This window comes from Desmodus rotundus, chromosome 7 (genome assembly GCF_022682495.2).
Source record: "Desmodus rotundus isolate HL8 chromosome 7, HLdesRot8A.1, whole genome shotgun sequence".
Taxonomy (NCBI): Eukaryota; Metazoa; Chordata; class Mammalia; order Chiroptera; family Phyllostomidae; genus Desmodus; species Desmodus rotundus.
The window spans coordinates 110,727,058-110,751,696 of record NC_071393.1 but is presented as its reverse complement, the minus strand read 5'-3'; the positions used below and the strand labels follow the sequence as shown (position 1 = coordinate 110,751,696).

Below are 24,639 nucleotides of genomic sequence, written 5' to 3'. Positions count from 1 at the left end.
GAGTACTTTCAGGACCAGAAGTAGGGTTGTGTCATCAGAACAGGAAGGAAGAACCTGAGAAGGAAGACGACTAATGAGGATGCAAACGGCACCGAGGTTAGAACCCAATGAACTTTTAGTACAGCAGCAGTGCTGACGGAGGGTATGAGCCATGTTCTGATCTTGAAGATAGTCTTAGAAGGCGGAAAAACATAAGGCGGTTATATAACAAGAAAGGGAAACAAAAGGTCAATCTTACAGATTACACAGCAGATCCCTCTGACCTGTGGAGGACTCCTTCTAAGGCCCCCAGGGGACGGGAGGTCTGAAACTGCATATAGCACCCAACCCTATCTATACCATTTTGTTCCTCATACATACATACCTACGATAAAGCTTAACTCATTAGAGACAGTAAGAGATTAACAACAACTAACAATAAAATAGGACAATTACAACATTATACTCTTAAAAATTACGTGAATGTGGTTTCTTTCACAAATTCTCTTATGGTACTATACGCACCTTTTCACTTACAGGAAGCACTTGGCAGCTTCTCTTTGGCATCTGAATTGCCAGCATCACCACTCTTGCACTTTGGGGCCGGTATTAAGTAAGATAAGGGTTACTTGAACGCAGGCACTGGTGATACCCCAAGAATTGATCTGATAACTGAAATGACTACCAAGTGACCAGTGGGCAGGTAGCATACTCAGTGTGGATCCCTGGACAAAGGAATAATTCACATCCCAGGTGGGGATGGGAATCCCACTACTCAGAACAATGCACAATTTAAAACTTATGAATTGTTTACTTCTGAAATTTTCCATTTAATATTTTCAAACCACAGCTGACCACAGGTAACTGAAGCCACATAAAGTGAAACCGTGAATAAGAGGGAACTAGTATCCTGCAAATTCTGCAGTTAAAGAAGGTTACTAAACCATACTTTCATTCAACAGGGTAAGTACCCACTTGATAGAAACACCTGGATAGTCACTGACAAGAAAAAGAAAGTTAAAACCCAGTATGGAAATTCAGTGAGTAAACAAGTACACAAAATGCCTCCACAATTGCCATGCTGTTGGGTAAGTGCTGTACCACGGCTGCAGAAAATGCAACTGGAGTGCCCTGGAGAGGGAGAGCATCCTAAGGAAACTTGTATAAATGGGAAATATAAGACCCAAGACAGATATGAAAGGCATCTATTGCACAGAAGGGAGAAAAGTAAGCAAAACATTAACACAAGCACACTGACGGTAAAATTAAGTGATTTATTGAAACAAGATTTTAAATCGCTGCAATACAACTCAAGTCTGCAAATTATGTCATTTTTTAAAGCCTAATTAAACGTGTATAGTAAAAACAACCTAGTGAAAAACCCCCTAGAGTAACTGATAGAGCTGACAACTCGATCTCACTACATATGCACACCGTTTATGAGCAGGGCTACGAAAATCGCTTTCTCCCTCTGACTTTCACTATTATTGCCTCAGCATGCAAATACAGTGAGTCGTCACTGACTCAGTCTGACAACCGATTCACACAATTTCTGTAAAACTGCTTAATCGAATTATTGATAATCACATAATCTATTCAAAAATATCATTATCAAATATAATGCAGTTCATTGCAATCCTGCCTCTGATCTGTGAAGGAGCACAGATTTTTTTTTTGGAGTGGAAAGAGGAGTTAGAAGTCTCAAATCCAGCTCTAGCTTAGGAGAAATACAGAAAGGAAGAAAAACAACTTTCTGAAGCCTCACTTATATCCTAAACATTACACAAAAATAAGTACATATAGAGGCATCCTGTAAGTGCAACCAAATCCTAGCACAGCACCCACTTTGGCGTATGCGTAGAAGGCAGCCAGTGATTTTAAATAAATGCAGTCTTAGAGGTACTTGGGAAGCACACAAGTAAAATACAGGAAGCGTACTTGTTAGGTCAAATCGAAGTACTGTAATACATGTTAAGTGTCATCATCCAGCATTTCCCATGCCAATGTAAAACCCGCAATATACGAAACACAAATTATCAGTGTTTTGATACTATTGTATTATGGAGCCAAACAGATGCAACTTTTATCAAAGAAAGCATAATTCAAGACAATTTAGCTATAAATATAAAGTTATAATTTCTAATATTTGGAATAACTAATTAGATATACTAAAAGTGAATCTCCTCAAATGAACCTCCTCAATTAGTTCACATCTGTGGATTTCTTGACAGCAAAGCGTTGTGCAGCCATAAAACAAGAAGGGGGAGGGAAGCAAATACTTATTATCTACCATATGTCAAATTATTTTGGTCAGTGCCTTCCATACCTTATTCTAACCTTTCTGATCGTATGAGGTGGCTACATGTTACAGATGAGCAAAGTGAAGGCTTGGCTGTGAACTACAGCGTAAGTAACTTCCCAACTCAGCTGACTCTAAGGCTCTTGCCACTACATTACTACAATTATTTTCATTTTTCCTGCTGACTTTTTGCCTAATACAAAAGTAGACAAACTAAGTCCACAGGCCAAATCAAGCACACCCAGTTTCTATAAATAAAGTGTTATCGAACACAGTCACATTTATTGGTTTGCACTTTGCACTACAACAGTGGAGTAGAGTCCTTGCAACAGAAATGATATGGCCTCAAAAGCGTAAAATGTTGACTACCCAGCCCTTTACAGAAAGCTGCCATCCCCTGCCGTGAAGAATCAAAGATGTCAGGAACCTTCAAGGCCTCAAAACTTCATTGTTTAGGGTACTTGAGGTAACTATTAAACAAAGATGGAACTTTAAAATTTTAAGAGACACCCTGGCCAGGTGGTTCATTTGGTTGTAGAGTCGTCCCTGTACACTAAAAGGCTGCAGGTTCAATCCCAGGTCAGGGCACAGACCTACTTTGCAGATTCCATCCCTCGTTGGGGTGCGTATGGGAGGCAACCAATTGATGTTTCTCACATTGATGTTTCTCTCTCTCTCTCTCTCTAAAAATCAATAAATATATCCTTGGGTGACGATTAATAAATAAATAAATAAATAAATAAATAAATAAATAAATAAAATAGAGACAAAAGGCCACACTGCTTGGATCTTGAGGTTAAATCACGTGAGTCCAAATTTATAAAAATGATAAACTTAAACAGCTTGATTACAAGGTTACTGAACCTTTATTCTCCTTAATTAAACTGTCTTCTGTTGTCTGAATTGATGTGGGAAAAACCTCACAATTCAAAAGTATTTAATATATTTAATGAGCATGCATATTTCTACCAAGCACCCACATTTTCCACGAAGGAACATCTTCATTACAGAAAAACAGACCCTGGCTTTTTCTTTTAAGTACTTTATTTCATATTTTACTTCATACATTTTTGATTTAATACACTCAACGAATTCATTCTACTCTGACCAAGCCAACATTTACCTGATTACCCAAGGGTCTGTAACAGATTTATTCTAGTGTTAGGAAAAAGCATGTTTGTTGTTGTTTATAAATTCCCATTATCATTCCAAGTAAAAAATCTAATTATATCATTTCACCTTCATTCAAAATATACTTCACTCACCAAATACATTTAAACAACTTGCCTAAATTCACCCAACACAAGGAATGTGTCATTACAGTGATATAAATAACATTTTCTTTCTTCACTTAGTAATTTTAAACACGAGTCCTCCAGTTAGGTAAAATACGGTCCACAAACTCCAGTACAGGTCAAGAAAACTTAAGTCCTACAAACATGTAAAATTTATACAACTGTTAATGAATACCTTTCTCCTTTTGTTTTATAAACACTTTAATTCACAAAATCTTAGTATTGTTTCCTTCTTCATTTTTAAAAAGTATTAATGTATATTAGTTAAAGAAAAATAATCCAAAATGATTTTTGTTTGAAGTTCTAGAGTTATTCCCAGAAACATGCAAGGCTGGTTCAATATTTGAAAATTACTTTTTGTGATTCACCATATTAACAGATTAATGCAAAAAATCCACATGATCACCTCAACAGATGCAGAAAAGACATTTAACAAAATTCCACATCCATTCATGATAAAAGCCCTCAGCAACCTCAGAAAACTTCCTTAACCTGATTTAGAGAATCTACAAATGACCTACTGCTAACATTGTAAAGATGTAAGACTGAATGCGTGCCCTTTAAATTGGTGAACAAAGCAAGCATGTTCCCCTTCATCACTCTTGTAAGTCAAGAAAAAGCATACAGACTAGAAAGAAATAAACACGTGTCTAATAGACTGCACGACTGTCTACTCAGAAAATCCCAAGAAACCTACCGCTCCAAAAGCTCATAGAATAGATGAGTAAAAACTCAGGGTACAAAGTCAAATACAGAAAAAAAAAATTGTACTATATCTTGTCAATGATCAAATGGAAACCCAAGTCTTTTTAAATGACCATTTACAACAGGACCAAAATACTGAAATACTTAGGTATAGATCTAATAAAATATTGGCAGGATGTTGAAAACATCTGTATGTTGAAAACTAAAAACACTCATAACAGAAATCAAAGACCTAAATAAATAGAGAACACCATGTTCACAGATTGGAAATTTCAATTTGTTTAAGATGTCAATTACCCCCAAACTGAACTATAAACACAATCCCCCCAAAAATTCCAGCAGAATTTTTCTGTGGATACTAAGAAGCAGATTCTAAAATTTACATGGAAAGACAAAAGAACTAAAATAGTGAAAACAATTTTGAAAAGGAATAAAGTTGGAAAACTCACATTACTTGATTTCAAGACTTATTTCAAAGCTCTAGCAATCAAGACAGCGTGATATTGTCAAAGTATAGACAAACAGATCAATGGAACACAAAGGCCTAGAAACTGACCCACACAATGCAGTCAAATGACTTTTGACCAAGAGACAAAGGCATTCCAACGGAGAAAGGACAATCATTTCAACAAATGGTCACAGAACAATGTGACAAATAAACTCAACCCAAACCTCTCTCCATACAAAAATGGACTCAAAACAGAACATAAACACAGATCTAAATGTAAAATACAAACCTTGTAGAAGAAAACGTAGGAGAAAATCTTTGTGACCTTGGGCTAAGCAGTGTTCCTAGATACAACACCAAAAGTAAAATCCATAAAAGAAAATACTAATGTTTTGGACTACATCAAAATTTAAAACTTCTGTACTTCGAAAGACACTGTTAAAAAAATAGAAAAGGCAAGCCACAGGCTGGGAGAAAAATCTTTGCAAATCACATATCTGACAAAAGACTATAGAGAACTCTCAAAACTCAACAATGAGAAAATCCTAATTTAAAATGGGTAAAATATTTGGACACTTCAGTGAAGATATGCAGATGGCAAAAAGCACATGAAAAGATGCTTAATATCATTAGTCATGAGAAAAATACAAATAAAAACTGCAATGAGATACTGCTACATACTTATTAGCATAACTAAAGTAAAAAGATTTACCATACCAAGTGCTGATGAGGATATAAAATAACAAACACTCATACATTGCTGAGGGAAATACAAACTGGTTTAGCCTCTTTGAAAAATAGTTTTACAGCATATAGTTTCCTATGGTTTTGTTGTAACTATGGTTATAGCTTCCTATGTTGCTGTAACAAATAACCAGAAACTCAGTGGCTTAAAACAACACAAATTTATTACTATTTTACATTTTGTTGGTTAAAAGTCTGATTCAGGACTCCCTGGGCTAAAATCAAGGCACTGGTGGAGCTGCATTCTTTTCTGGGGGCTCTAAAGGTTAATCCATTTCCTAGCTTTTTCTCCAGACCACTCCAGCCTTAGTTTATGGCCCCCTTCCTCCATCCTCAAAACCAAGTACTCCATGTCTCTCTGGCCCTTCTTTCCTTGTTACATCTTGTCTTCTGACTCTACTGCTTCTCTTTCCTTTTTAAGGACCTTTGTGATACACTGGGCCCACCTGGATAATCCAGGATAATCTTAATATTTTATAGTCGGCTGATTAGCAATCTTAATTCCACCTGCAATTTTAATTCATCCTTGCATTGTAACCTAATTTATTCACAGGTTCCAGGGATTAGGACATCTTGGTGGGACATTATTCTGTTTACAACAGACAGCTTTAATAAAGTTAAACATACAGTTGTCATATGACCCAGCAATTCCACGTCAAGGTGCTTACCCAAGAGCAACAAAGACATGTTCACACGAAAACCTATCCGCAAAGATTTACAGAAGTCTTATTTATAGACCCCCCCCCACCCCGGGAAAATAACTCAAATGTCTTTCACCTAGTGGATGGATAAACAAAGTGTGGCACATCCATGAAAATGGAATACAATATTCTGCAATAAAACAGAAGGAACGGCAGATACACTTCACGGCGTGGGTGAACCCTCAAATGTGTTTTACCAAATGAAAGAAACTAGACTCAAATGGCTAGATACGGTACTGTTTCATTTATATGATAGTCTGGAAAAGACAAAGTATAGAGAAAGGCAACAGATCATTAGCTGCCAGGAATTAAGGGTGGAGGAAGGGTCCATCACAAAAGGGCAGCTCAAGGGAATCTGGGTGCTGGAACTGTTCTGTACCTTCATTTTGGTCATTGCCCAGCTTTATGCATTTGTCAAAACAACTGTACAACAAAAAGTTAATTTCATTTCATGTAAATCAAAAATAAAGTCTTTTTGAAGGAAAGACTACAAATACATCATTTCTCACTCATTAGGTTGACAGAAATGTACAAATCTTACAATGCCAATCTGACAATTCCAAGTGCGGGCAAGAATGACTTACATACTGTTGGAAGGAATGCAAACTGTTCAAACTTTAGGGGATAACTGGGTTGCAGCTAGTGAAATTGAAAATGCACATCAACCTATGGCCCAGCAATTCGACTTACAGGTAAGTATACATTTTAGGGGAGTCTTCACGCATGTGCTCGAGCCCACGTGCAAACAGTCACTGAATATTGTTTGAAATAGTGAAAAACCGAAAACAACCCTTCAGTAAGGGAATGAATTGACTGTGGCTAGTAGTTATTCCAAAAAGGAAAGGAAAAAATGCCTAAGAAAAAGAATCAACCCTGCTGGCTACACATGTGATTTTGTGAAAGGTAACTTAAAAGGACACCATACTTGGAATCTGCAGACAAGCATTTTAGAAGTCAAGACTGTGGGCTACTTACTACATAAAGCTCACTTTACTTTTCCTGGAAAATGAAGAGGTAAGGCTATACAACCACTAAGAATATTTCCAACACAACAATTATATAATGATTTAATAAGTACATAATCAAAAATTATATTCTAAAGCCCCTATTAGAGAAAGTATTTTCCCCAGACACCCTGAAATCTGAAACTATCAGAGAAATAAAACATCTTAGTATATTGACACATAAAACGGACCAAATTTCTTGGCCTGTTCAATCAATATCACAATTCAGAAGGCAAATATAAACAGCTTACCCTCAAGTAAAACATATATATCCTCTTTCATTCTAACATTCTAAAACAAGTAAATATTGAGCCCATTTACTGTCAAGTTCAGATCTGTCTAGCCAAAAACATTTAAGTACAAGGTATGATGCACTTGCTTCTTTCTGAAAACAAAGATAAAATGGATTCCCTTTCATGTTTTTGCCTGTTTTATATACAAAGACCTTACATGATAATTTCATAGCTTCAGCCTGCTACAATAAAGAGCCTTTAAAAACTTGTAATATGCCATGGCACAGGGGTCTAGTAAAAAAAGAAATCAGTACTTTATAATCCAAACAAGCTTATTTAACAATTTCATTACCACCAATACTTACACTTCAAAGACACCAAATAACCAACATGTCATTTGTTCCTATTGCAGGATTTAATAGGCTATTAACTTCTGGTATAATCCAAAAGCATAATTAGAACACAATCATTAAAACATTATTTTTTTAAAGCAGAAATATTAACACCTTTCACCTTGTCGGTAAAATCAAACTTCAAAATTCTTGTTCTACACTTTCCAAATCTAAATTCTTACAATTCTAAACGAGTACGGAGACAAAACGTAGACTATATACTACTTCTAAAAACCTCCTAGGTATCAGATTTTAATTTTAGCGCCAAATGCCAAAAAAAAACCCACCAAAAACCCAAAACTTGAAATCGAAACCTAATTCGGATTAAAGCTTGAATTAAAACTTTGGGACCGAAATCTAAATTCCGTACACATTACTGTGTGTCGATCAAATAAGCATAAGGTGGGTTATTATTAGTAAGTTACATAATTTGCACCGAAGATTGTTTAAAGCAACTTTCTTAAATGCAGCTTCCGACAATTTACAGGCTTCAAAGTTCACCTTGCAAACTTAGAGTAAATTATCAGAAACTACTTACGAGAATAGGTTTTTCTTTAAAATCGGTCACAAGGAAGTAAGAATTGTTTATTGGTTTAAAGAACGCAACGAGCAGCTCAGTACCAGGAGCTGAGTCAGACAGAGGAACGCTGACTACATTCCGCGTTCTCAAGGAAAGTGTTCGCCCCGCCGATTTCCCCGACCCGGCTCAGAGGGAGTCCCGGGAGTCCCGAACTCGGGGATGGAGGTGCAGAGGACAAGCGACTCCCTGCCGCGCCCCCCGCAACTCGGGCTGGGAGGGCAGCAGCGCCGCCAAGGTGCGTTCTCGTCAAGACAGAGGGACTGGGTACAGCCAGGCAGCGCTCCTCCAAGGGACAAAGGTTGGGCTCCCGCGGCGTGGGGCAGCCCACAGGGCAGCCCCAGGTCCCTCCGGAGCCCAGCGCACGGCGTGTGGGGGAGGGGACGAACCCGACTGCCCCTCCCCCGCCGCGCTCCTGGGGACCTGTTGATTAAGACCTCCACACCGAGCCGCCGCCGGTCCGTCTCTTACCTCTGCGCCACGGCGGCCGCGGATCCTGCTGCCCCAGCAGCCTCTAAATACTGCACAAACGACAGCTCCCCAACGGCACTTAAGATACCGGATAAAGAATCCAGAAACTCCCGATTCCCCACCTCACAATCCTTAGTCCCCGCCCCCGCCTCCGACGCCAGCCGCCGCCGTCTCCGCCGCCGGCGACTCCACCTCTGCACCGCGCGAGACCGGCCCCCGCGGCCGCCGCAAGACCGCGCACGCGCCCGCGGGACTCTGGCGTAGCGGGAGCGCCTATCCCAGTCCCTCCTGGGCGCGCCCCGCCCCCTGCTAGGCAGAAAGGCTGGCGCGGTTCGCCCAATCCGGAGCCGGTGCGGAGAGCCAGCCCTCTCATTGGTCAGTTCTGCAACTCCCGAGCGTCTGGTCGCGCGCACTGGCGCGTCTCCCTGTATGAATGGCAAGCTGCTCGGGGCTTGTAGGCAAAGGAAATCGCTTTGGGGTTGAGGTTGGGTCTAGTAGGTTGTGTGGGGATGCGAGGTATCCCTGGGACGTAGTCGGGAGCAGGTTACCGTTCTACAGCCCTTGACTCTTCTTTCCGTGGAAGACTGTCCGCTCCTAAAGAAAATCTGATTCCCCGCGAGGCCACTCCTCCTGTCCTATGAAAGACGTCACATGATTTAACATTTGTGGGTTTCTTTTAACGTGACATACTTGAACACTACACATGTAGTGTCCCGCAGAAGAATTCTCTGTTACCGCAGAAGACTCCAAAAAGCTAGCAGCTTGGATCGAGTTCTGAAAACCAGAAAGGAAGAATGCCAAGAGCCACAGCTGTTTCACAAAACTCGAGTGGATGGGTTTAGAGTGTCCTGGGCCAACCCCTACCCAGTGCAAGAAAATCCAGATAAACAATGTTTAGAGTTCCCTAGGAACTGTTAGCCATATACAAAAAAGGGTGCCTATGTGTGTGAGCTATTTCCTTTTCTAAGTTCTTAAATGCATAAAATAATTTAAGAAGCCTCCTCTAGTTCCTAAATGAATTTTTCATCTTCTGCCTCAGGATTTCTCAACCTCAGGGCCATTGACATTCGGGCCACAGCATTCTTTGTTGTGGGGGACTGTCCAGTGCATTGTAGGATGTTATATAGCAGCATCCCAGGTCTCTACGCTCTAGATGCCAATAGCACCACTGCCCCCATTATGACCATGAAAAATGTCACTATACATTGCCAAAGGTCCCCCTGGGGCCAAAATCTCCGTTTAAGAACCACTGATCTAGCTGTTCAAAGAAATGTACTCTTCAGAGAGAGTCTCCCATTACCCATGCATTCTAATTGCCTGGCTCCAAGCAATTTTGCATAACACGCCTAACCAAATGAACGCCCAGCTACCTAGGCTTGTTTCCCCTGCCGCTTAGAGACCGCTGTTACAGGACCACACACGGATAAAAAGATGATCACTGTGTGAGATAGCAGCTGACATTCTCAAAATATGTGGAGATTCCTATGTAAAGTTCTATACAAACATTAGTTATTTTTATTTCTCAAAGGTGTTTTCATTTTAAAAGAGGGTAGACCTTAAGACAAATAAAAGTTTATTCTCTGGTGGATAAAGCCATTCCCAGAATCCCGAAATCACTCAGATTACTGGCTTTGTGTGCAAAAAATGAAGAATGTAAGATATAGAAACTGCAGGTAAGGTAAATGGATTTGAGATTTAGCTTTGATGCTAACTAGTTCTGTGACTTGTATGTGTGAAAAATTTCCTAAACTTTTCCTAACGCTTCCTAAATTTACTTGCCTAAATTTTCTCATCCATAATATAACAGGTTAATTACATTTTTTACTAGTTTTAAGATTCTAGTAGTTTTAAAAAATATTTAATCTAGCATGAATGGCACAGAGAGTTAAGAAAATGTGATTTCATCCCAACAGAAAGCAATGGGTGATCCATGGTTTAAAATCCCCTGTCAGAAGAGTTGTTCATCCTTGTCACATGGCAGGTTCACCCACTGAATCACCCTGGCAAATCTGTAACTAAGTATTTTGGGTGAGTAGTGGAAGACAAACTGGAAAAACAAGTGCATGGCAGAGGGTGACCATAGTAAATACCCTTCCTCCTTCCTCCTTCCTCCTCTTGGTATCTGCTTAACCTATCACATGGCAACAACCTCTATTACATGTTTATGTAATAAAATGTTGTACCATTTTATTGTGTTGAAAGCCTGGGGGAAATATATTCATATTGCATTTTAGCCATTTGCAACAGATCTGAAATCTCAGTTTTCAAGATTCTACCATTCACTGTTATATGTGAAATCCTTAACTAAGGCTATTATTATATTTGGTTTTATCACTTCTATGTATGGGTGTAAGCCAAAGTTTTCATAACTGAATTAGTAGCCTAATCATTTATAATTGTATAAACCAGGTGGTCAGAAATGATATAAATTAAAAGAATACTCACTGGTTGAGATATGAGAAGTTATGAAACAAATTAGTAGGTATATTAATAATTAAATAAATATCTAAAAGATTTTAAATTCCAAAAAAAAGCCCAAAGAGCAAACCAAAAACCATGAAATTTTGTAATTTAATTGGGCTTAGTTGTTATTATTTTGATTTTTTTAGTACTTCTTAACCTTTCATAAATCTAGCTGAAATTACTATGTCCCTAAGCTAAGGACATTATGCAGTTGTCACCATGTGGAATGGGAGGTCCCACTGTCTTTGGTGGGTTTAGCATCAGTATCATTCAGTACAGGTGCGTGTCATTCAACTCAGTTGACTATAATAAATATTCACTCATTAATTCAAAACACATATACTGAGTACTTCTTACGTGCTACGTACTCTGCTGCAGGGAACTGAAACGTGACACTTCCTGTCCTGGAAGAAGGAAGTAAGGTGGGCAAAGGGACAAGTTCGTGGAGGTAGAATAGAATATAGTAAACGAAAACAAGGCTCCGTGGACTCAAAGAATGGTCCAGTCTTATACAGGAGGAGCTTTGCTGTCTAATGAGGAGGGAGAGTGACAGGGTGAGAAAATAAACTCCTATTAAAATACCCACAGTAATAGGAAAATCAAGATCTTATACGTGGCTTTACAAAGATAAAACTTTACCAGTTCGAATGAGTGAAGCACGCAGAAAAGCATGGGCTTATTATGGGAACGTAAGTAGTCAACAGTAACTTCAGAGTAGTGTACTCAATATTTAGAATGTTAGTCATTTATCACACTCTAATTTGTACCCTTCTTGGGTGGTCCTGTGCTAGGCTGAGGATGTGTAGACAAATAAAACATGGTCCAGGAGAAATTTCATTTTGGAGAGAGAAGGCAGGCAAATTTGGAGCTTGGAAATTTTTCTAATAAAAGAAAGACCAAGCCTGAATGCCAAGAGGAAGGAAATCAGGTTTAATCTCCTAAAAAGGGACTATAAAATTACCCATACCTTTTCCTCACCAAGCTCCCAATCAAATCTGTTTATGTAACAAATGTCAGCTGCCACTTTAATTCATATCCATAAGTGAATACCTCCAACTGGGTCTGCGGTAGTATATCTGTGCTGAGCTCCAGAAAGATGAACTCTCATGTCCCTTCTATCCTGTCTTGGACTCACTCTGATTGAGATTTAACTCCATCACTGCTTCAAAACAGCCTTTATCAAGGTCACCTATTAGAGCCACTTAGCGAAATGCAAAGGTCAGCGTTCAGTCCTTGTCTTCCTCAATCTGTCAGCAAGCATTTGATGCCATTGAGTGTTTTCTCTATTTTGTCTTCTGGGAGCCTGACCACTCTAGCTTCTCTTTCTACCCACTGGAACCTCCTTCTCAGTCTCCTCTGCTGGTTCTTCTTTGTCTCCTGATTGTGAAAAGTTGGGGTGTCCCAGGGCTCTAATATTTAATATTTTATTTCTTTCTGCTTGGGTTTGAATCCTATTTCTACCAATTGCTAGCTGTTTGCTCAGAAGAAAGTCACTTAATTTCTTCAAGATCCAATTTCCTCATGTATAAATTGGTAATAGAAGTAGCGATCTCTCACAGTGGTTATGAAGACTAAATGAATCTATTTACGCAAAGTGCTTAGAACATGCCAAGCGCTATATGCATTAATTATTTGCCCTTATTCTTATCATCATGTTCTTTATCACTCACTACCTACGTGATTGCATAGGTCTCAGTGGCATTCAATTCTATCTACACACTATCACCTCTAAATTTGTCTCGAGCCTGCACTTCTGCCGTAACTCCAGAATTGTTTATTTAACTATTGGCTCAACATCTCCATTTAAATTTCTAATGATCATTAACAATTTAACATGTTTGTCTGGTTTTCCTTATTTCAGTCTATGGTAATCTTACTATTCCAGTCGTTCAGGCTTTCTTCCTACTGTAGGTCCACATCCATCAGGAAACCCTTCCATTTCTACCTTCACACCCAGAACCTAACCACTCCTCAACACACCCACTGCCGCCACCCGACTCCAAAACATCACTATCTTCGGCCTGGACTGCTGCAATAGGCTCTTTTCCACCAATATTTTCTCTTCTCAACATCGTGGCCACTGTGATAGTGTGCATATTGTGTTAGCTGTATGATGTGGAGCGAGTAACTTAACCTCGCTAAGCTTCGCTTTTACCATCTGTCTTGTAAAACAGGAAAGTAATAATATCCTCAGGTTATTGTGAAGATTGAGAATCATGAAAAGCACATTATTGGATGACTGGCAGCCTTTTGAGAATGGATAAGTGGTGGCTTTTAAAAATCCAAACTATTTTTTGGATGGGTTTGTCTGTAGTTTCTTTATTTTTTAAAATTTTTTAAAAGATATTTTATTTATTTTTAGAGAGAGGGGAAGGAAGAGAAAGAGGGAGAGAAACATCAATGTGTTGTTGCCCCTTGCTCGCCCCCTACTGGGGACCTGGTCTACAACCCGGGCATGTGCCCTGACTGGGAATTGAGCCAGCGACCCTTTGGTTCACAGGCTAGCGCTCAATCCACTCAGCCACACCAGCCAAGGCTAGTTTCTTTATTTTTTAAAGTATGGGGGTTAAAACCTGTCTGAAAATGGCATTCATTGATTCCATAAATACTGTCTCTCAGGCCCGGTGCTTGGCTAGAACACAAAGATGGAAGGAACGTGGCCCCCACCTTCAAGGACACCACAGTGCCTGATGTTAGAAATAACATAATCCTGGGCTAATGTCCAGTCGAGAAGAGTAAAGCCAAAGAGAATAACAAATTTTCCCACGACCCCAAAGAAAAGAAGTCTAACGGATGAAAATTGAGTTTATGAATCAAAAACCTTATAGTTGCATATACTTTGCTACCTTCCTTTGAGATCGACATCCACAGTGATTAAGATTTAACAAATTAGACTGGCGTGCGTGCAAATACTTAGTGATCAGTATGAGCCTTTATTTCCACTGTGTGGAGGACACTGCCTTGTTTTTCCCATTGTTGACTGTCATTTCTTGAGCTGCGCTTGTTTTTTAGTGTAGTGGTTTGCACTTATCTGAAAAAAAAACACGGAGAAGTCAGTTCAATGAATTCAAAAGTCTGAAATACAGAATAAAGTTATTTTTGTTAAGTAAAAAGCTTTAAAAACTATGTATAAAATAAGTGATTGAAATAAGTAAAATTACATTGATAGTACAGCTTTTCTTAATGTAACAATGAAGATCCTTTGGACAGAGAAGCACTCATTTTTCAAATCTAGAGGTTGAAGCAATGTAAGAGGAACCTCTACCTTTCTTAAAATTTTTGTTTTAAGCTATTTCTACCCAAGTGAGAGTCTAATAAATCAAGATGTCAAGATTAAGATGATGGGCTTTTATTCTTTAAGACTTATAGACAGACACGTCATTGAACTTTTTTGCAAGTTTTGGATCTGTGCTAAACTGAGCCCTAAAATAAGTCACAGGTACATGAGATTCACATGCGCGTAATATATGCTTGTGGAAATAAGGGGCCAAATAACTTCCAAATTACTTCGGTAGTAATATGGAGTCTTTATTAGTAACAAACTGTTTTTTCACCATTTAAAATAATTGTCTGCCTTTGCCCATACATAAGCAATTCACAGCTTGAATATCTGGGAGCCACTTTCTAAAATTCAGAAGTCAAAATTTAAAATGGTATAAATATCTATCATCATTTTTGCCCTCCTTGCATTTGCAGTTCTTAATGAGGCCCCAATATTTGAAATGCCACTGTGATAGAATATATCAATCAAAGGATGAAATCATTAGAGCATATTGGGTTATCTTTAAAGGAATTTCTTTCTCTAAATTGTATAATTTAAAGGGTGGGGCAAAAGTAGGTTTACAGTTGTGAGTATGAAAAACAGAGTGTTTATTCTTGTGTTACTATGTATTAGCTATTGTATTATTTTCCATATGAATGACTATACACCTACCTTTGCCCCACCCTGCACTGAGAGCTAGCAGGGCTTGGGACTCTCTCCAGGTGGATGTAGGAACCAGCACATGTCACCCTGAGTGCCGCCCTGCCACTGTCCACCATGACCACAGAGCAATATTAAGAACATACTTAAGCGGAAATGGAAGTGACAAAAGAATAGGCAAAGACAAAGGCGTATACGTGGATGCCAGGGGATTATTTTGTGTGGACATTGATTATTTTTTGGCCACATTGTTTTCCGCTGGTGCATAACCTCTGGCCCATGGTGTGCATCTGGGTGGGGCCCTGTTAAACTAAGTGCGCGGTGCTAAACTAGCAGCCTTTGGTGGCAGAGTGACAGAGGAGGGACAGAAGGGTGGGCACCTCCATTCCATCACCAGAGCTCTGATGAGATGGGCATGTGGTTCCTGCCAAGGCCATTCCTGCTTCTCTAATCTTCCCTTAAACTCTGTGAACTCACCCCCTAAGTATGCACATGTGTGAACATACACACATTAGCTATGTTGGGAGAGACTGCCGAGAGAAGTTCTACTCCTAAGTCGTTCACTGCCAGCTAGTGTCTCAAAGAAATGTACATACAGCAGGCCAGGGTCACATACAGCGATGCAGGTGACGCACTGTGCGCAGAGCGCGACTGGGGTCCCCGACACCAGGCAGCGCACAGTTTGCACAGCTGTACGTGGCAGCCCGGTAGGTACTCTGTGAATGTTCTCATAATGTGGGTATGAAAGAAGAGGCCTTGGTTGTGTTGGCTAATCTAAGAAAGCATGTTTGGAAAGAGTATGATGAGGGAGGCAAAGGGGAAGAGTAGGAATGAGGATGAAGGGAATCGCTAGTAAAAGCAAAAGCAAGTAATTCTCTTCCGGTGCCTTATCTGAAGCTCCCTCTTTTCCTGGGCTGCTGCATTTGGACCCATGATGGATGCGGGAGCAGAAACCCCAACCAAGCCTCAACTTTCCAGTCCACCTCTATTGTTACTACAATAGAAGCAATGATAGTCAATGTTAAAAGGTTCAATTTATTGACAACTTTCTGTGAAAGTGTCATGTCTACCCCTTTATCTATAGAGATTTATAATCGTAAAAAATTACCTTTAGGTTGTCTTACATGTTTTTTTTCCATTGGCCTTTTCTTTTTCTGTTTTACTTTTCCTTTCCTCACATCCATTCCCCTGAGAAAGGGGGACACAAATGAGGCACAGGCTCCAGAAGAGGGTTTGGCATGGGGGAGAGAACCAGAGAGCAAAAAGAAAAATGGTGGGGAAAGAGGAAGACAGGGAGTGAGGAAGAAAGGAAAAAGCCAAAAGCAGGAGAGAAAAAAGGCACAAAAGGAGAGGAATTTTATTCTGGGTCTTAAATTCAAATGGTGTTTTAGCCACCTCATCAAAAATGTCTTTATTCTTTCCAATGGAGCCCATTGCTAAATTTCACAAACAAGTTCCGGGTTTCATCAAGGTAGAATAAACCTGGCTGCTGAGGATTCCAAGGAATTTGATTTGTAATCAAAGAAATGTGGGGAGGGGGCGGAGGGCATTCCCAGTATTTCATAAATATTTTCCCCTCTTCTTTTCTTGAATCTCTATTATTTGTCTCATTTCTTTTCACCTTGGAAAATAACATAGAACCATAGATAAGCCTACTGTGTGGGCTCACTGTAAAGAAATCAGCAAAGGTAAGGAGAATAAAGCCCAGGAAGATAAATGGAAAAGTCAGGAAGGAAGATGGACCCGCATCCCGAGCGACAGGTTTAACCGGGGCCTGCCTTGTAGCGTTTTTGTAAAAGGACATTTGAAGTGCCACTTTACCAAAAGTCTGATTCAGAAAAGAGAAAAAGGGTGATTCGTTTAAACTGCTGAGAGGTTTGAGAGATGTGTTAGAGACTGCGGCCCCCCAGCTAGCCGTTGCCCAGACTGGGGTGAATGTAAATCTGGCGAGGTTCATGGTTCCAGGACTTTGTTTTACAGCAGTGGGAACGTATTACTCGGGCTTCTGCCCAGGGTGGAAATCAGATGTACAGACTCAGTGTTAGTCTACACTCAGTCTAAATTCAATAGGACGAGGGATTATGATTCTACTAGTCTTTGCTTTTCTTGGGGTTGAGTTTTAAGTGTGAGGGAGAGAGCATGAAAGGGGAAAACGAAGGGACTCAGAGAGTGAAAAAGGGGAAGGAAATGCAAATCAGAGGGAAAATTGCAAAACTATACAATCCTAAGTAAGGAAAAATGGGAAGATATAGAAGAGAAAAATGGAAAGAATGGGAAAGTATGTGAAAGAAAACAAACAGGGAAAATCATTAATACTTTTGTGAAAACTGCATGCCAGGTTTGCATCTTGTACCGTCCTTGTGATTTAACAAGCTCAGGGTGGAATTTTGCTGCACGTGGACTTCCTTGCTTTGCTCCTCATTTCCAGAGCCCTGTCTCAAGCTGCCTGCTATGTTCACAAAGATGGGCCACCACGACCGCAAACATAGCAGCTTATAAAATCTTAACAGGTGAAAGGGCCCGGAGACAGCTAATCACGCCCTCTTCATTCTCCCACCCATATGCACACACATTTGACAGTTGAGAAAACTGAGGCCCAGAGAGATTCAATATGGCATCCGGGAAACAGAGGAAGTGTAGTTTCAGTTAGAGGCCAAATCCAAGGCTTTTGTTTCTAAGTTCTGTGTTTGGTAGTAGACTTCTTCACGCACCCAAATTCTTCCAATTCCTCTCCCAGCCTATTTCATGGACGCACTACTTTCTAGTCACATTGCCTCCCAAACTCTGTTATCTTCAGTTTTTTTCTCTTTCCCCACAGGTAGTTAGTCAACAAATCTTTCTGACCCTGTAATCATTTCCTTTAGTCTCACTGCTTCTTACCTGGCCCAAGGCTTTGGCACCCTTCGTCAGGACTATTATGATGATTTCCTATCTCTGGTCTCCGCCAGCTTCTCTTAGAAACATAACACTAGTTTTGTCATTTCTGTCTCTTCCAGTGCCTTCTCCTTACCTACCAAACGGTAATATCCACACTCCCTAGCACAGCCCAAGACCTGCATAGCCTGGCCCCTGCCTTGCCTTCCGGCTGCATCTTTCATTATTCCTGGAAATGAGCAGGCCCAGCACTGTCCCCTCCCTTTGGTTTTGCTCACTATTCTCGGTACCCTGGGTGTTCTTGTTTCTTCCCCCTTCTCCAACTCACAGACCACCTCCTTCAGAGGATCTTTCATGATTTTCTCTCTTAAGCTAAAAGTAGGTTCTCCATTTTTCTCTTAAAGTGCCTATACCATTAACATGTATGTTATTTGTGCACATATCTTGAGCCAGGTAATATGTCCTGTTATTTATTTAGTTCTGATCTCTTCCAGAGCCTGCCAGTACCTCATATATAATAGATAGGTATCGAGTGCTTGTTCAGTTGAACAAAATTGAGTTTGTGCCAAGACAAGTGAAAGAATCGGTCACGTGTAGGATGAAGATAAAACTATTGACGTCGTACATTAATGTAAAGTTTCCATGGCTTAAATAATGAGCGCTTCAGAGTACATGCAGTTATGTGCTGATGCACTACGTGTTAGTGATAAGGCTGCTGCTAGGTGGATCCTTTGCCTTTGAAGAATGAGAGGAAAATATTTGCCAGTTGGACATCTCTGGAATTTCTACAAATTCACTTTGGTTTCTTTTCTTTTTTGTTTTTTTGGCAGACGTAGTCCCCTATTCAATCTGGGCTGCCACAAAGACAGAAAGCGCAGGGATTTTTTTTCTTTCGCATCCCAGTGCAAACCAAAAGAACAACAGATTGTTTAAGGTCCATCGGTGGATGCAATCACTTTGGTTTCTTTTTGAAATAACATTTGGGGTAGAAATTGATAAATGAAAATTCGATATACTACAAAGGAGGTTTTGCATTTTTCTTGTAAACCACAATAGCATTTCCCTACGATGTTCTCAGGCTCAATATTGTGGGTTGTAATATAGGTGAAGTCACACTACAGTGAAGTCGATCTGGCACTTTGGACATTAAGCCCGGTGGGAAGGCCCAGAGACAGGTCCCATCTGTACAAACACCTATCCTTTAATCATTTGCCTTTTTGAGGAGGACTCATAAATGTGGCTAAAAATGCCTTTTAGTGTTGGTTTCTAAAGTGGAAGTATTTTTTCCCCTCTCCACTGAAGTCCAGTGAAATGTGCCTCTGTGTTCCTTCCGTGACGTTCTTTGTGTGCATGACTGGAGCTGAGGTCTGTGCCACCCCCGGGTTAGACAGTAACTTAGAAGTGAGTCAGCAGCAGGCATGGGAAGCGATCTCCACTGGTGCCCAGAGGACAACCCCCACACTAGAAGCTTGTGTTACAGTTTTAAAATCCTGAGACATGAGAATTTGTAAAGAAGAAACTGCCAAACAAAACGTTAAATGGTATCACCTGACAGCAAAGCAGAGGCCAGAGCTGAAAGTAGGAAGAAAAGAGGGGCCAGATGATTTCAGATTTACCAAGAGATTTAGTCGTGGACCACTCCCCTTCCAAATCAGCAAGGACAAGGGGCCCTATTGTTTGGGTTCTGCCTGCAGAGCTAGCTTGGGAGTGGTTCACGCCCAGAGAGTTAGATACTGGGAACTAGGAAACTGAACTCTACCAGACAGAAAAATGTGAAGAGAAGCCTCCCACTTGGAAGACAGCACGAGCACAGGCTTGCGGAGAGGCCCTGCAGTGTGAAACCCTCCGAATGGAGCAAAGGCAGGATAACGAGTGCATCAGAACATCTCGCTCGGTTCCTTTGCTCTCAAGTACACTGTTCAGGGACCCGGAGGTGACTCCTGGATACCAGGGATTTCAGAGAAATGTCGTGGAATTTGTTCCATACCTGAAGTGTTTGCATCAGTTCTCATGTTCCTGTAAAAATAAACAACACGTTTCAAAAATGTTGCCAGTGTAACCACAAATATTTAGAAAATAATGACTAGGTGTGAGATAACTGACCATTCTCTAAATGCTTTGTAGGTAGTCACGACACATGACTAGCACAGCGCGGGCGTTGGTGTTGATAAAACCCATTGAAGTAGAGTTACCTAAATTCCTCTAACATGCAAGCTATCCCACCTGTAACAGCCGTACAAGCAAATTGTGTGTAATAGTATATACTGTATTTTTATTGTCTGTCACCTGTCACTCAGTGAGGCCGGGGCGTCCCTATTCTGTTTCCTCTCCAGCCCCTGAAAACTTATTTGGAGTCGGGCCTGAGAGACGCTCAGGGGCTTACCTAAACAGTCAGCTGTGGTGGGGATATAAGCTTCCATAGAGGCTGGGGGGAGATTCAGGAGTGGACGGGCGCCTGGGGCTGGCAGCTCTTCCTCACGGTCTCTAGTGGCCCTGATGGGGCCACAGTGCCTGGGAATCTTGCAGGTGAGGGGAAGCAGAGTTTGTCAGCCCCAAAATACGCCTTTTAGAAATATTGATTATTTTAAGCTGGTTATTTTTAAGAAACAAAAGACCCAGAGAGAACCTTTGATCCCCGCCCCCCCCCACCTGCCTACAGGAATTCAGATAGGAAAACCTGCTCGGAGGAGGGGAGATGTCACCTTAGTGTCGTAAGATGGTCTCAGTGTGGTAGGAGGGAAGAAGCCAAGCCAAGCTGGGGTTTAGACTCCCCTCCGGGTCGCATCACTTTTGGGGGTCCTGGCCAGATCTGTTTCCCTAATGTCTGCTCTTTCTCCTCTACCTGTTGCCTACTTCCTGCCTCCCTCTTCTTGGTCTAGAACGGCATCCGAACTTCAACTGCCCAGTCTGTCTGAGAGCCCACATTCTCAGGGAACCCATGTATGTACATATGTAATGAATTTGGTTATTTGCTCTTGTTAATCTGTCTCATGTTAATTTGATTATTAGACCAGCTAGATGAACTTGAAGGGTAGAAGAAAAATTATTTTTTTTCCCCAACACAGGTGAAGTATTTGCCCGGGTGATTATATTTCTTATGGCTTAGTGGCTAAAATAGGAGAGAAGCTGTCAGTTTTTCAGACTATTTTACTTTCAGAAATATCTTTGGATAAAGAAGTTTGTTTTCTGCACTCCTAATTTTAAAAGTTAATAATAATAATTAAAGTACTTATGTTCTTGACCTCATTGGCATGCTAAAATATAAACCTAACTCACTTAATTTTCACCAAATCTTTGTTTCTTTGTCACACTTTCAATAAATATTTTGGAACTGTTGCTGTTTGAGTAAAAGAAAGTGTTTCAGGAAAATAATTACCCTTAGATGATACCTTCACAGGTAAGTACGAGGACATAATTACAATCCATTTCAAGGGTTCTGGCAAATACATCCAGTTCCAGTTCTACTAATGGATCTTTTCAAAGTAAAGGTTAAATTAGTAATTTTCTGAGGAGTTTGCAAATAAATGTTCATGTAGCCTTTACTAAATAGGTCTGGTGATTTAAATGAAGATTAAGCTTAATGATAAAAGTTTTCAAGAGACTGAGAAATATAAAATAAATGTACTTTAAATAGGTGCAAGTTAAAATAAAGCCTGCCATTATCCTCCATAAAGCAAAGGGAAGAGTCACACTAGTACTATTATTAAGGCATGAAAAGGAATATTAATGCTTTGCAAAGTAAATCCTTCACTTCCAAAGGACCTCAAGTGACATTATAGCGGGTTCCGTAGTCTTCCACTCATCTAGATTTGAGTTTCTGAATTTACATTTTAAAGAATAATGAATTTGAGGACAAAGTATCTAACAAGGTCATTGTTTAATTTTTTTTTTCATTGTTCCAAAGTACATGGTTATGAAATGTCACCGAAATTCATGATCTTGAAGAAGAAAAATACGTAGAACTTATTTATCGCTCTCACAATGCCTGGCGCAGTCCTCCAGCTCTTACACTGTTTTACAAGGAATGCTGTCCCAGGAGTAAAGCACCAGTGAATTCCACTCTGTTCTTAGATGGCACCTATCATTCATAATGAACATTTTCAAAATAGGCTCTAGCTACTAATTGTATTCCTGATGCACCCTGGCAAGAAAAAAAGAATCCAGGCTTGATTAAATTGGGCTAAAGAGGATTACTTAAAACCGAAATTTGGTTTTTGCTTTGTGTTTTAAATTTGTATCTATTTAATCTCCTCCCTGGTAAAGTCAGCAGATAAATGATACAGGAAGCTGAGAGACTGGCAGGCGGGGCCTTGAAGAATTTGGGATTTGCTAACCTTCAAGATCCCTTTTATCTTTAAGATTCTGTAAATTGTTTTTTGCTATTTAAGGCCAAAAATTTTTTCATTTCTAAAGTGATCATAATAGTGAAACTAACACAACTTTGCACTTGTAGAGCATTTTTCATTGTAAAACTATTTTAATCTCACAATTTTAATATTTTAAAAAGCCGTCAAGAGCTAATCTATTGCTCAGAGGATTTTTAGGGTAATGAGACTATTCTGTACGTGATGGTAGATACGTGTCACCATGCATGCGTCGAAACCCATAAAAACCCCTTTTTATATTTAAAAAGAATTTAGACAGAATTCATTGCATCCCTCATTTTCATTTTTGCTAATATAAGCATTTAGATCTACATTTTTCTCAGGTTTCTTTTTAGGTGTTACTCCAGAATGATAGATTAACTTTTATCTTTATAATAGTATAGTGTCCTCTCCCATTCATCTTGCAATGGAATATTCAAATTGTGAAAACAGTTTCTTTCAGATGAAATTATTAGTTGGAAATGTTGAAAAGTATAAGGGATGTATGGAGGAGAAAGTATAGAGGAGTATAAAGAAGAAAAAGTACCCATCATCCCTCTAGAACTCGAGTCTCCGAACCCCAAAATGTGGACCCTGTGATTCCGGTCTTCTGTCTTCAGCAGAGGCAACCCCAGCCAGCCAGCCCAGAATGCCCAGTGAATGGTGTGGGAAGTGGGTGCGATATCAGACGAGGTTGAGCCAAATGTGGATAATCAAGAGTTGACTATGCCATTCGCTTGTATTGTATTTGTATCTGAGAATGTTCGGCAACAAACGCCTGAGTGGCGGGGCCTTTCAAGCACGAGCTCATTTGATTACCTCACATCTTAGCATCCCCAGGCATTTCCTTGTCTCTCATACCTGGATTCTTCAGCCTTGAGAGCTGTGCTTTTAAAACCAGTTGACGTTATTTCTGAGGTTTTATCACTCATCTCTTTGAATGTATTTGTCTCACTTTCTCCTGGAGTCAAGGTAGTATGAAAATATCTTTCGCCTTCAAAAGTCAGAGTTACATTTGAGATGCTGATGTGTTCTGAGCATGCTTTGAACTCATTCTCACTTTCTGTATCTCGTAGATTGCCAGGCTTCAGGATGTTTTCTATTTTTTCCTTTGAATATAATAAGCATGAGCAAGTCAGGTAACAGAAGGGCATTATATAAAAACAGATTTTTTTGTGGAGCCATGTCTAAAACAGTAACCATCACTCCATTCCGATTTACTGAGCGCCCCGGAGCGTGCAGGGGCAATAAGGAGGGAATGGGGCTCCACGTGGCACTGTGGCCCAGTTGGCTGGGCAGGTGTTGGAGGCTGGCAACCTGGGGCCCTGACACAGCACACTGAAAAGCCCATGGGGGCGTGCACCCCAAAGGCACCTCCCACAAGAAAATTAGTAGTTAATTACGGTACCTCCTCTCCCTGAATTGCCAAGGAAAGGAAGGTTTTCTAGAAACACCTTGCTACCTACTGCCCAGTCTGAGGTTGTTCTTGATTTAAGAGCATCTAATAGGTGAGAGGGATTGAAAGTTCATAATAACACTAGATCTCAAAAGGCTTATGACTTCTACCTAAAACTGAATACCCTAAATTCTCTCCTGTTCTCCTAACGTCCTGGTTTCTGTGAATGCACCACCTCTCGGTGGCTCACTGCCTCCCTCGGGACCTCTCTCAGGCCTTGGGGCGTGGGTCAGCCATTCCTGCACCACGACCCTGGAACAGCCCTCCCACCTGCACCTCCCTAGTCCGTCATCTCCGTTACCTTCCCTTGAAAATAATGCAACAGTGTCCTTCCTTAAAAACTTCATTTTGTCTGACAACAAAAGTCATATATAGTTATTACAGAATAATTTAAAAAACCTATAAGAAATATACTGAAAGGAAGAATATTATTGCTTGCTTGATGCCATTGGCCAGAAATAACTATTCCAGTGGCACATTTCACTTGGTCTTTTTGTCCATTTATTTATTTTGTATGTGTATACTTTGTGATTAGATTTTCATTTCATATCCTACACTTTCCGCTTAACTATTTATTTTACGCATTCCCCTTATTATAAATTGAATTATTCTAGTTAAAAATTAGTTTTTATTTTAGGAAACAGAACATTCAGAAAAGCGTGAAGAAAACATGAATTGCCTATGACCCCCCCATCCCAATATGACTTTTCCC

The 24,639-nt window shown here is 40.2% G+C and overlaps 2 protein-coding genes and 1 non-coding gene across 8 annotated transcripts in view; all 3 read right to left on the bottom strand.

Moving 5' to 3' along the window:
• Window positions 1-9,272, bottom strand: part of PALS1 (protein associated with LIN7 1, MAGUK p55 family member) — a 75,191-nt gene extending 65,919 nt beyond the window's left edge. For 2 of the 4 annotated variants that reach the window (XM_053928813.2, XM_053928815.2), the window contains exon 1: window positions 8,339-8,632. The gene's annotated coding sequence lies outside the window, so the exon portion shown is untranslated. Of the gene's footprint in view, window positions 1-8,338; window positions 8,633-8,848 lie in introns of those variants that run through there. The other 2 variants (XM_024568368.2, XM_053928814.1) reach the window with 2 other exon arrangements.
• A 5,007-nt stretch (window positions 9,273-14,279) lies between these two features.
• Window positions 14,280-24,639, bottom strand: part of GARIN2 (golgi associated RAB2 interactor family member 2) — a 33,474-nt gene continuing 23,114 nt past the window's right edge. The window contains exons 6-8 of one of the 3 annotated variants that reach the window (XM_045201786.2): window positions 23,333-23,580; window positions 20,095-20,123; window positions 14,280-14,342 (exon numbers count right to left, since the gene is read on the bottom strand). In XM_045201786.2, coding sequence (XP_045057721.2) covers window positions 14,320-14,342; window positions 20,095-20,123; window positions 23,333-23,580 — 300 coding nt within the window. In that variant the 3' untranslated portion in view covers window positions 14,280-14,319. Of the gene's footprint in view, window positions 14,343-17,381; window positions 17,458-19,938; window positions 20,124-23,332; window positions 23,581-24,639 lie in introns of those variants that run through there. The other 2 variants (XM_045201785.2, XM_053928885.1) reach the window with 2 other exon arrangements.
• LOC112312087 (small nucleolar RNA SNORA31) lies at window positions 18,936-19,059 on the bottom strand. The gene has a single exon (XR_002975534.2). It is a non-coding gene; the product is annotated as a small nucleolar RNA SNORA31 (small nucleolar RNA).